Raw genomic sequence first — 14,124 nt, forward strand, 5'->3', positions numbered from 1 at the left:
CTATTTTGGAATCTTCTAAGAGAAGAAAAGTCTACGAAAACGCTGTAGTACATGCAACAGAAGATGAGGTTAAAGAAAAATTGCATAATTTAATTGCAATGTGTCCTACTCGCTGGTGCGTTCGTGTTAGAGCTCTTGTAAGGTACAAAAAAGAATACCCTAGGGTCCGAGAAACGTTACAGAAGATCATTGATGAACCAGGTGCAATATCACCCGAAAGAAAAGTGACAGTACGTGGATGGCTCAAAAAATTATGTAAGTTCGAAACTTTGTTCTACTTGAATGCAACAATCGAAATATTCGGTCCGTGCGAAACCCTTGCTAGAGCGCTGCAATCTCCAAAACAAACAGCAGCTGGTGTGCTTCGATCAGTACAAATGTTAATTTCGCAACTGGAGGCCATGAGAACATCAAGCGCGTTTCAGAAGATTCATAAAGCCACAACAGACGAAGGAACAGCAGTTGGTTTGAATTCCCCAACTACCACCAGAGCAAGAAAAGTACCCAAAAGATTGGAACACACGACAAATGCCGTCCCATCCACAGAACTCGACGCTGTAACAACTTTCAGAAAAAATTATTTCGAAGTTCTTGATTTGATGATCACCTAATTGAAAGACCGTTTCGATCAAGAAGGACTGAAGACCCTCATCCGACTTGAAAATCTACTTCTAGATGCTCTTCATGGAAAAGACATTCCGAGCTTGGATGATATCCAAGAGTTATTGAAACCTTTTTCAGACGACTTCGATGCAGATCTTCTCAGAACAGAGCTGAAGATGTTGTCAAGTCTTCAATTGGACCAACGCCCAGAATGTTGTCAAGATTTAGCTGAATTCCTTTCCAAAGAATCTAAAACTGTCAAATCGATGCTTCAGCAAGTCATTCAACTGCTAATTATCGTGTTGACTGTTCCGGCATCAGCTGCTTCAGCGGAACGTTCGTTCAGCGCTTTGCGACGTTTGAAGACGTACCTTCGCAGTACTATGACCCAAAAACGTCTTACATGTACATGAAAACTTGGCAGGCCAACTCAAACTACAGGACATAATGCGTGAATTCGTTTCCAGAAATGACGAAAGAAAACGTGTTTTTGGTCGAGTGTAGACTTATATGTAAAAATTTTATATGCAAATAAAGCATTTTTGTTCGTTTCATACTATTTTAACATGTTTTATCTGAGCCCACCCATCAAAATTTACCTTCCGACGCCACTGACTGTAAGGCTAGAGTACAGAACGCTGTATCAAGAACTCTTCAGAGGCAACTAGGACTTCGACAGGGAGACTACTCATCGTGCCTTCTATTCAAAATTGCCCTAGAGAAAGTTATTACAGAGTCTGGAATAACAACAAAAGGAACCATTATTAATAGGAGTGTACAAATATTAGCAAATGCGGATGACATCAATATCAAAACAAGAGGAAAAATGGACCTGGTACAATCGTTCACGGCATTAAAAGCAGCAGTAAAAATATTGGAGATACACGTTAATAATAGTAAAAGAAAGTATATAAAGATAACAAACAATAAGCAAGTAGTAAGACCCGAGGGTTTAAGGGTTGGACATATACTTTCGAAGGAGTAAGAAAGTTCATATATCTAGGCTCACAAATCAACTAAAGTAACAGAAAAACTGCAGAAATGAACAGACGCATATATCTAGCAAATAGACCATAGATTAAAGAACCTTTTAGCATCAAACATAGTCACAAAAAATAACGTTTAGACTGTTTGAACGTCAAATCCTCAGCCATATTTATAAAGGCGTGCAGGAGAACTGATTATAGCGTAGACGCTATAATTTTAAGCTTTACTGCCTTTATAGCGAACCTAGTATTGTTAGGTTTATCAGGCTCTTAGAGAGAATGAACAAGATGGATTCGTCAAAACCCATTTATAACCAAAGACCGTATAGAGTGAGGAGAAGAAGGCCCAGAGCTGGATTTAACGACCAGTTAGAAGACGACTTCGGAAGAGTGTTAAGAATACGAAATTGGAAAACCAAGATAAAGGATAGGAAAGAATGGAAGCTGATTCTGAAACAAGCCAAGACTCACCAGTGGTTGTAGAGCCAATTATGATGATGAATGTGGCCAGTGCTACTATTGAGGCTAAGAATTTTTTCGAAACTTTGAACAGTAGGTCAAGCTGTATCAAACTTTCTATTTCCCTGTCTAAAATGTGTATAAACATTACAGTAAAGTTGTACAGGCCCTAGAGGATCTTCAAAACCATGATATCTCAGCACCTGAAACTATGAAGGCGGCTAGCTCCCTTTTGAAAAAGGTTGGGAAACTTGACATCGTTTTAGCTTATTTTTGGCGTTCTTTGTTAAAAAAGATAACTAATGTTGATGAGTTTTTGCAAATAAAAGATCTGACAGTAGATTTGAATGGCCGGAACCTTCAAGGTCTTCTAGAGAGTGAGCTTTATCTACGATGTTTCATCATAGTATTCTAATTGAATACAATAGCCATAATTCATACACTCGCCAATGGTTCATGTCATCAACTTCTTCCATGTGATTAATAGCCCTAATTATATGTTCGTTAAAAAATATCTTACTTTTATATCTCTTTTTAAGCATGAGCATAACCTTCCGGTGTTTATTAGAATATTATCTGTACAATCTTTTTTTAAAACATCAACACGATTCATTCAACATGCTGTCCTTCCGATATGTATATCATGAAGGAAATTGCCTTTTCCTATTCAACAGAATCATTAAAGTTGAGTCATTGATTATTAATCGCGAGTAATTAGCTGTAACAAACATCCCAGAATCCCTTCAAATAATCCAGGAGATTGCAAATAGCGACATACCCGATCGAAGCTAAAAACGAGTTGAATTCAGCTGAGCTCCCTCCGACTAGATTATTCGATTAAATACAGGACCGGGCGCAATAACCTATGACATTTCCCGTCCGTAAAAGAATTTTTTTTCTCATATATACCTTTCTCTCTCACTTTGGCACCTATTTTTAGTAGATAAACATAATTTGCCTTATTTGTTAGTTTTAAACGCTTTTCTTTAGTTCAATAGTTTGCGTCAAATCTTTATGCCTTTTCTTCAATGCAAATGCATGAAAATTTGCAGACATATGCATTCGCGGGAACAATACACGAATATTCAATAAAAACATTTTATGTTTATTAATTGTTTAAATAAAAAAACCCTTTTTAATGGAAATACTTAAATTTTCTTGTTTTTTACAATGTAGAAACTTGAAACTTTTACAGATTGTCGCTAATTATATGAACTATACATAATTTCACTTTTTACGTTACTTTTTTACGTTATGCTTCATAAATAAACAATAAAGTTTCAAATTTTTTGCCAATTCCGACTACTTTTCATGTTTGTGTATCATGTTTATAAACATCCTAAGCGGCAACGATTTTGAACGCTCATATCTTTGTTTATATAAACATCGGCGCTTATTCGTGTCAAATTTCAATACGATACGAAACAAAACTTCAACCAAAACTCGAATTCAAAAAATTCGTGTTTTTAACGTAGTCTTAGAAAAACCACCGGTAAAGACGTTTTGTGCTACAATTTACATTAGAATCGTTATTCGCGAGAAATTAAAAGGGTCTACAGTCTACACCGTGCAATAGTAAAGTATTAGAAGAGATGAAAAGACTGCGAAAACTGTAATAGGTGTAAATAGTGATTTTGGTTTAAGAAATGTATGACGAAAATACAGAAAATGTACAATATATGTATCAAATGTTGAAATAAATGCAAAAAATGTGTCTATCATATACATAATTTTTTTGAACATGACTATATATTTTAATGTTTGAAAAGTGTAAGACTAAAAAGTAAAAAATAAAAAAAAATATAAGAAAAAATTAAGAAAGGCTTTTCTGTATGTATAGGCTATTGATTATATTCAAAATAAGATAGCTAAAAGGAACTACAACGTTAATGGAGTTTCATTATTTCATATGGTCAATGGACATCTATATATGAAAAAACCGCGGAGTGCTACCATTTAAAGGGGCGCGTTTTTAAGAAATGGGTGAATTAGTCCCTGGCCACAGGTTACATTAGGGTGAGTTCTATGCAGTTTTGGTACAAACATATCTACATAAAAATTGTTCCTGGTTAAATTTCCTGTCTAAATTAGTGTTGTCCAAATGCAAGACCAAGACGAGACTTAGACAGTCTTGTCTTGGTCTTGCGCCAGTACACATGGCGCAGATTAGATTTGATAGTGCTTTTCAAAAAAGAACCGATTTAACTCATGTCCGAGAAATCTATAAAATTCGCTACTTTAACACATTATTTTTGAACCTTACATTTTGTATTTTACAAATGACTACTTCATTTTGAGTAACGTTATATATTCTGTTTACATCTGTGGTTAAGATGTAGACAAATATACAACCTGTAAGACAATTATTATAGGTACTTAATTATCAAATAGAAATTAAATTATGGATGTTACAACTGTTTTATTTTACAATTTTATTCTTAATAAACATTTTATAATCATTAATTAACTAATAAGGATTTAGCAACCTCAGCAAGGTACGTCAAATGAAGTAGGTCTGGTGGAAATCCGTCAAGGTAGTGCATTAAGTTTTTAACTGATTTCTGTGTAATTTGTTTATGTATAAGGAATTTAAATTGCTAAGTATTAATTAATTACAGTTTAAAATTTATAATTTATTATTAAAATAACTCTTCGTTTGGAAATTGTAATTTTTATTTTTAGCAAAAACTGTGGTTGTAGAAAAAGTATAGTATGTAACACGTGCAGAACGATAATTTATCACTCGTTTGAATTGCTGCACTCGCTTGCGCTCGTACCGCAACTTTTCAAAATCGTGAGAAACTAGTAGGTAGCTTTCTGCACTTGTTGCACAATATACTATTTCTACATTCTTAATTTGTTAAAACCTCTTTGTAAACCTTTGTTATAACCTCTTTATTTAAGCCAAGTCACGGAAAAAGTTACTCCTTAAATGTTTAAATTACATTATACGTCTACCTTACGTTTCGTTAATTACGTTAGAAATTAAGAGTAGCCATAAAAATTTAATTCTTTTGGCCGCTCTTCTTAATTTAATTTACCGAATTGCGAAAGGACATGAATAATCAAAATGAATTATTAATTTGTCATGGAAAACAGTTTGTGTAAAAGTAAAAAAAAAGCAGAACCGGTTGAATAGTAATTTTAAAACAAAGGTTGGAATGATGGAATAGGTAAATTAGCTCGCTTTTAATAAAAAAAAAAATGTTGTCTAATGTTTTATGATGGAAAGTGCTACATGGGAGTACAAAATAAAAATTAATTAAACAAAACCTATCAAAATAAACTGGTAGATAACGTAAAAATATATAAATTTTTATCTAACAATATTGACATAATTTCAAAATTACCGAAAAATATGAAGAAAATCGTCCTTTTTCGATGTTTTCCTTTTTATTTTTTATTTCTGTAAAAGGCACTCAATTTTGATGTATCTAGGTGAAAATATATTTTGATATGTTCTTAATTATCACAATATTATTTTAAGATAAACAATCCAAAATCTTCTAAACCCGAGTTGTGAGAACATGACTACTTTAAATGTTTATTAATTAATTAACAAATTATTAATTTGTCATGAAAAATAGTTTTTGTGAATTGCAGCAGAGTAAAAAGAGCAGAACCGGTTGAATAATAATTTTAAAACAACGCAACGCAACGGTTGGAATGATCAAAAAGGCAGATTAGTTTAATTTTAATTGAAAAATGTTATCTAAAGTATTATTATGGAAAGTGATAGGCGTGGTTATAATACATAAAATGAAAATAAATTAAACAGCTAAAAAGTTCCGGAGGTGATTTGGTGAGGAGTTAAAAGGGGATGATAAAAGTTTTTTTTTTAATTTGCCGATACATTTTAATTTAATTTAATTTTTAATTCAAGTTTCGTACTTATTTGAAATTTGTTACACAATATAAAATTTTGCCGGAAATAAAAAAATAAAAACTTTCGATACCTTTTAATCCCCCAAATTACCCCCAGAACTTCCAACCCTTTAATTATTTTTTTTTGTAATTTATTTTAATTTATTTTTTTTTAATTTATACATTCTACCTACCACTTTCCATCATATAGTTTAATGTTTTAAAAGGTTGCTTTGAATATTCGTTATTTAACAAACTAATAGATTTATTGAACATAAAAGCCGTTTATAGAAAGTAAACTCTGACAGTAACTAGTAATATCTTGAACTGAAGCCAAAATCAACGTAATTGAATCGTAAATGAGAGTACGTTTATTATTAGTTTTTATAATAATATAAATCTTAGTTATACTTTTGAATGTATTCACTGCTATTATATCTGGAAAACTATATAGACCGGGCTGTATCGTCGCCCCCGCTAGCGAAATTATTCCGATTCGATTTTTTTGCACCAACTTACTTAAAAAGAGGTCCCTATAACATATCCACAGGGTGCCGGGCGGTGCCGTGGTCGAAAAATTGTTTAGAGTTTTTTCAACAAATTCACAAAAATAATTTTTTCATTTCGAAATTTTTTTTAAATAATTTGGGTCATTCTGAGCAAAAAAGGTCTCTTGTCATTTTTTTCTAAAATTGATCGTTGTCGAGTTATATGGGATTAAAAATTTAAAAAATGCGAAAAAAGAAATTTTCAAGGCTTAATAACTCGATTAAAAATCATTATTATGAAATACAAAAAGTGACCAAATCAAGTTTCAAACTACTTCTTCAAGATCCTGAAGAGATTTTTGTCATTATTTTATTACAAAGCTGTTATTTTTAATTACTAACAATTAGCGCTATAGTCCAGGATGTATCGTCACCCCCGTTAATGAAATTATTCCGATTCGATTTTTTTACACAAACTTACTCAAAAAGAGGTCTTTATAACATATCCACAGGGTGACGGGCGGTGTCGTGGTCGAAAAATTGTTTAAACAATTTTTTTAAACAAATTCACAAAAATAATTGTTTCCCTTTGAACAAATTTTATATATGTAAAACATTTTTCTAATTTTTCATCGCATATAACTCAACAACAATCAATCTTAGAGAAAAATGACAGGAGCCCTTTTTGCTCAGAATGACCCAAATTATCAGTAGTAATTGCACAAGAGCTCTAAAATTATTGAATTTTTCCCGAGTGACACTTTGACAGTTTTAATTTCACGAACCGAAGGCGAATGAAATTCGTCAAAGTGTCACGAGGGCAAACATTCTATATTAATTTTAGAGATCGAGTGCAATTTGTTGCGATTATTTCATGAATAAAACTGTTCAAAACCAAAATTTTATTGTAATTTATTTATGTAAGTACAAATTAGTACAATTAAACACACAGTTGTTATAAATATTTTACGGTTGAAAGTCATCACTTTTATAATTTTTAAAACATTAATTGTCATTAATGTCACTGAATGTATTTTTTCATAGCAACGAAGGGCATCTGACGTAATATACATGACGACGGGAAATTATCGAAAATTATCGGGTATAATACCACAAGAGAATGAGAATAAATTAAAAATAATGCGACAGTTTCTCGAAAATTTGTTGTCTGGCAATAGACCAGAGAGCCCGTAGGGCTCGAGTGGCTATTGCCCAATGACAACAAATTTGAGTAAAAATGAAGCATTATTTTCTTATTTATTATTACTGTCGCGTGATATTCGTAAGATTATTTTTTAATACGTATATTATGGATATTTTCTTAAATGTAACAGTTGTCAAAATTAGGAAACTGGTTGCCATTAAACACAAACAATCTAATTAAAAAAATTCTATCGGTAATTTTCTACAGTAGATAATTCTCAGTATAATTTTAATGTGATTGGACAGAATTAAATACGTGATCAAATATCTTACTATACGATTGGAAGTTAAAAACATTAAAAAATAATCAATTTAATTTAGATTTCTGTAGCTTTCTATTGGTCAGAATCTCCTATGAATGAAATAATCTAAAAAATATTCGAAATAAAAAAATATTTTTGTGAATTTGTTTTAAAAAAATTGTCTAAACAATTTTTTGACCACGGCACCGCCTGGCAACCTGTAAGTTTTTTGAGTAAGTTTGTGCAAAAAAAATCGAATGGACATAATTTTGCTAGCGGGGGCGACGATACAGGTCTAATAGTACCCCAGTAAACTAAGCATTTAAAAATCGGAAAATTACTGGTAGCTATTTTTAAACTGAAATATCTCGGGGAAGTCAATAGAAAAAACGTAGCATCTCGTGGACATCGAAATGTTTACTGCGTCATGGTTTTTTATTAACATTTTAGTAAAAAAGAGACTTTTTTATTCATGTCAATATTGTAGAAAAAACTACACATTGTAGATAAAAACGTTTAACAGACGACTTTGTTGCTCTTTAATATGAGATGATCTAAATTAAAAAATGTTTATAAACAATACAATAATTGCAAATAAATCCGAAAGTAAGCATTTTTTTTAATTGTTGTCAGTGGCGCACAATACCCCTACATACGACACTATATAGGATATACACGAAATTTTCGATTTTCTAAATCTGACTGAATTGAATATCGGACCAAATCCTATGTTAAAGTTTAGGAAAAGACTCGCCCATCCATATGTCAAATCTCCATATTGGTCCAAGGGTGTGGATTTTACGGTCCTTCCCATTTAGGGTCTGTTTTTCGTTCTCGTCCCTAAAACTCCCAAAAATTTCAATAATTTAAGTCCGGCCTTTGCCGCTTGTGATAGTACTGATCATTACTTTTCAAACGCATGTCTAATTTTGAAAATCTGTTGTACCATTCAAAAGTTACCGAGCTCAGAAGTATGACTCCATTTTTATTTGGGGAAAAGGGGAAAATGTTTGTGGATATGTATGTATGTATGTTTGTGGAAAAGTTAGACCGATCTGAATTTTTTTCTGCGTTTCAAGAGCGGATCAGGGCGGATTCAGAACCGGTGTAGTTTGTGACTTTTGATCACCCATAAGCCAGCTCTAGGGCTTGGTAGATACAAAATTGCATATTTTTTGGGCGTATATATCTTGGGTTCAAGGAGAGATAGGAAAACCGAAAATACACCAAATCAATAGCGTTGAGTTAATCTTTCAAATAGTGCTTAAGCAAGTAGGATCAGACATACACATGGCTCAGTATAGCCGAAAAATTTAAAAACTAAACTTTGAAAATTTTGGTTTTTTGACAATTACTCAAAATTTCAACCTATGAATTACGTCAATAATGGAGCGTTTGTAGGAGGACTCTAGACGCGTCTAACGGTGTATACTTCAATCTGGGAAAATTCGAATTTTTAAATTATAGACGTCATAAGTATGATCATATCTATTTCTTATGGGAAAAACGGTTTTTGAAGTTCAATTATTTCTGTAATACATTCAGTTATCATACTTGACCTTGGGTGCATCAGATACTACTTGTAAATATGTTTCAAACTCATGTTTAATGATCAAAATCGGTTAAGTCGTTCAGAAGTAATCGCGCTCCCAAAAGTAAAATGGTTTATGTAGTTGTAGTGGTTACGACGCTAAGATTGATCGTGCAATCCGAGTTTATTTGCAGTCCATAATTATTAGGATCGCTGGGATATGAACACGGATTGTCTTATCACAAGTCTGGTGTCGTAACTACTATAACGCTTAACGTGTAATCAAGAAACATTTCATTTAACTGCATACATTTAATTTATAAAAAAACTTTGAAAAACTCCTGATAAAAGAATAAAAAACCGCTAAACGCCGTAAAAATGAGTGGCGCATTCAATATTCCACCTACAAAAGGGCTGATATGAGTATTACGTGGCGCGAAAATGTATTTTTATTTTGATGGAAAATAAAATTTCAGTTTTATTTTGAAAGATTTTTTCCATAATATTTGCTAAATTTGCAAAAGAGCCTCAAAATGCAAACTGTATCAAAGTTACTCTTTTTTTGGCGCGTTTTATTTCAAATTTAGCAAATATTATGAAAAAAATATTTCAAAATAAAACTAGAATTTTATTTTCCATCAAAATGAAAATACATTTTCGCGCTACGTAATACTCATATCAGCTCATTTGTAGCTGGAATATTGTATGCGCCACTCATATTTTTACGGAGTTTAGCGGTTTTTTATTCTTGTTAAAATAAACAATAAAAATATTTAAAACATATCATTTCACAATAATCAGTTTTCATTTAATTATTACTATAATATTATACAAATGATCGGTCTAGTTTTTAAACAACTCTATTTTTGTTTATAAACAAAAGTCAAAAAAGTCACCAAAAAGTCATAAAAACTCTGTTTAGAAAAAAAAAGTCATTTTCAAATGGCTGTACAAGTAAAGTGTTTTGTCAATATTTAGAAGTGCTTTTTTGATCACGTTCTGTACGTGAGGCCTCAAATTTTTATGTTTTCGAAAAAGTATGTAGGCCCTACATTTTAAACTATTTACTTACAAATAATTGATGCAGAATGAAGTACCATTTTTTTGCTTGAAAAATAATTTAATTAATTATCTGCGCCGTTTAAACCTTTACAAAAAAACCTGAAAGATTATGAGAAACACATCTTAAAAAAAAGAAGTTTGTCATCATAGAACTGAAAATACTGAAAATATTTTTTTAGTTCACAGAGCAATAATTGTTTGGGGGGGGGGGTGGATTTGTAAAAGCAGTCAATTATTATTAGAAACTGTTACTCTCGCTTCGAAATCAATCACTTTTTTTAATAACTTAGCTTATTTTATGGTGAAAGTTATTCTTGAGCCTTGTAAAAAGACTTTTTAAAAAAGACAATTTTAGCGTTTTTTGATGCCATTTTTCAATGGGTTGAACATCGAAAGTCAAGTGGTTTTAACATGTACAATTCTATTTGGATTTTATCTTGCAGATGTCAGTTTAAAAATTTCATGAGCAAATTGATATACCGCTGCGTTGCAGAATATATAGATTTGACGAACGTCTGATATGAACTTTTAACGTTCGAAACACATTGTTTATTTCTTACCCACAACCTAAATCTTTTTCTAACTCACAAAAAAAGTTTTTCCAAAGTTTACCACAAGAACCTGCTTAAACGAAAGAATAAATTGGTTTCAAATAAAAAAGAATTCTTTTATTTGTTGAATAATTAAAAATATCTGCGGTTTCAGAGGTGCATTTTGTTTTCTTTTCTTTGTTAAGGTTAAAGTGAGGCTCATAGCCTAAGGAAGGTTAAAACGGCGCACATAATAGACCAAAAAAACCCTTCTGATATTGATAAAGCATCTGTACAGCCATTTGAATGTTCCCTTCTTTTGTTCTCAAATGGGATACCTAAACAATCATTTTAAAGAGCAAGGTGTGCTGTTTCACATTATAAGAATTTAAACGTGAGAGGGATAGAACGCACGACGACATTCCAATGGTGGCCCATGTAATCATATGGAGCCTTTCCCACTAGACGGTGCGTGGTTGGAACGTTCGGCGAAGAACAACAGACGGCAGCCGTGACAACAGTAGCCTAGGAGACTTAATGCATCCTTTCACATGATACTGTCGTTCAGTCGCACGAAGGTAGTTTCTTTGGTTATTTAGTACGTTATTTTCATTTACACTTTGTGGCTGTTTAAAGTAGGTGCATATATTTTATATTATGATGTCTCAGATTGATAGTGAAATATTAATAACATTAATTGAAGCAAGACCTGTTCATTGGGACAAAACAATCGAAATATATAAAGATAGAAACTTGACGAGAAATGCTTGGAATGGTGTATGCCGTGCACTTAACAGTGCACGAAATTATATTTAGTTTTATAGGGTAAACAACTCGGTGAAAACTGGAGTAGGCTGCTGTCACGTCTTGCGTGAAATTATCTAAAAACAACAGTTAAAACGAGGGGAACAACATATAAAAATGAATGGATGAAAGAGGGTCTTTTAAATTCTGTACATGAAAAACATAGATTGTAATGTTTCCTTGTGGAATTTTTATAATAAACTAGTCTAAATGGGAACGAGTCCCAAATCGGATGTTGAAACGTTAATAAAATCATTTTTTTAGTTCAATTGTGGCTTATTCCCATTTAGAATAGTTCATTACATAGATTGTATGAGCTAATTAGATGAGCTAATCCAAGATCCCACAAATAACTTAGTAAAACAATGATTATAAAAACAAATTAAGGCTTTTAATTAAAAACATAGGAAATAATAACTGACAAAATAGAAATTGCAAATGAATTAAATACGCATTACAGTACATTGGGAAAAAAGTATGGACAAAAAATACCCATGTGTAATGATACATCGTAATGATACATATCAGACATCGTATCATGTACCTACCTAAGCCACAAAGTGTAAATAAAAATAATATACCAAACAACATAGCAAAATATCTTCGTGAGACTCAATTCTTATTGTGTGAAAAGGATACGTGCGTCAAAACTATCGCACGAGAAAACCCTCGCACGTTCAAAATTCTTATAATGTGAAACAACACATGTCGTTTGTTTAACGTTTTCATCTATCATGCGTTGTTTTTTGACTTCTATTGACTATTTCTTTTCTATTGACTTCCCCTAGATATTCCCACTAAAAAATAGAGACCAGTAATTTTTCGTGTTTAAGTGGATTTTCGGATTGGATTACAAAAATTGTTAAAGATACATGTTTGAAAAAAGCTTTTCTACCAGATTTTGCGTCGTTTTGCATTATTATAGACCAAATATTCAAAGAGAATGTGTAAAATCCTGCGCTGGACATAGAGCCCCTATTCGATTAGTATTTCAATTGACCGTTGAACCGGCTCTGTCCCCAACTCTATCAGCATGTCATACTTCATTAGTATAAACGGTAAATTTATTTGCAAACAGCATTTTCCACGACAAATTAGGAATTTATTTTTACAATTCGTGTCTACCAAGACTTTGTAAAATTAACTCTTGTTTTACAAAAAGGCGGAGCAATTTGAAATAGTGTTGCCAGTCTGATTGTTTGTAATTTGTTGGAACACGGCCAGATTTCCACAATAGAGAAATTTAGAATTTAGAATTTAGACAAATGACAGCTTAATTGTCATTTAACGAATGAAGTTGTATCGCCAGGTGGTTTGTTTATTTAGCGGTCGTGTGAGTTAATTGGACATTCAGAAAATTAATCCGTGTTACATGTGGAATCCTCAGTAAATATATTCTTATACAAATAAAGCTTGCCACGCACTGGGAACTATGGTATAATTATTATATTAGAGCTAAATAGTGTAATATAATTTACATTATAGTATGTACCTTGTACCTACACCCACACATGATCAGGGCCCCCGTAACCGGGCGTGCAACGCGTGCGGCGCACGCGGGCGTAACCCCAAAGGGGCGCCAAACCGAAGGTTTGGTAAATACGAAATATTTATTTTAAATGAGATAATCATTTTTTATATCCAATTTTAATCATTTCATGGACAGCTAGAGAAATCTCAAAAATCAAATATTGTGTTATTACTGAAAAAATAATTATTCCCGTCCTGAAATTTTGAACTTACTCCATCAAAAATATATTACATTTTGTTGTTCCTTCCTAATTTTTTTCTTTGAAGTTGATTGAATTACGCTTGGCATACCATCCAATCGATTTTATGTTGTAAACTAAATCGACACTCAAAATAGTCAAATAAACAGCAAATCACACTCCTTGACGAGTAGAAACATAAATTAACACCCATAAAACGCAACTTAGCAGTTTTACTTCAACAAAAACAAAAATATAAAATTGTGTCAATCTTATGAGTATCAAAAATATGAATTTCGATCAAGAGTACCTTATATTTCATAATATCGAAAATTATTATTATGAAAAGTTGTTTGGAATTAATTAAAAACTATGTTTTAATATGCAACTACATCCTTTTAATTGAATTTTTTTTTTCTCCAATTACAGATATCCAACGCCCCTTTCATTTACTACGAATAATGAGATAACTCTTTTATTATTATTGATTAATTAATTAATTAGTAATAAAAGAGTTATCACATTATTTGTAACAACTGAAAAGGGCTAATTATTAATAATAAAAGACTTATCACATTATTTCTAATAAATGAAAAGGCGTTGTTGAAAAGTACCTACAATTAATGTACGATAAAAAGTTCTT

General features: G+C 31.9%; 1 protein-coding gene across 1 annotated transcript in view; it reads left to right on the top strand.

Moving 5' to 3' along the window:
• Positions 1 to 14,124, top strand: part of LOC126885878 (uncharacterized) — a 144,929-nt gene that overhangs the window by 1,127 nt on the left and 129,678 nt on the right. The window contains exon 2 of the mRNA XM_050652671.1: positions 742 to 970. Within this exon, the coding sequence (XP_050508628.1) occupies positions 742 to 970 (229 nt within the window). The remainder of the gene's footprint in view (positions 1 to 741; positions 971 to 14,124) is intronic.

This window comes from Diabrotica virgifera, chromosome 6, assembly GCF_917563875.1.
Source record: "Diabrotica virgifera virgifera chromosome 6, PGI_DIABVI_V3a".
NCBI lineage: Eukaryota > Metazoa > Arthropoda > Insecta > Coleoptera > Chrysomelidae > Diabrotica > Diabrotica virgifera.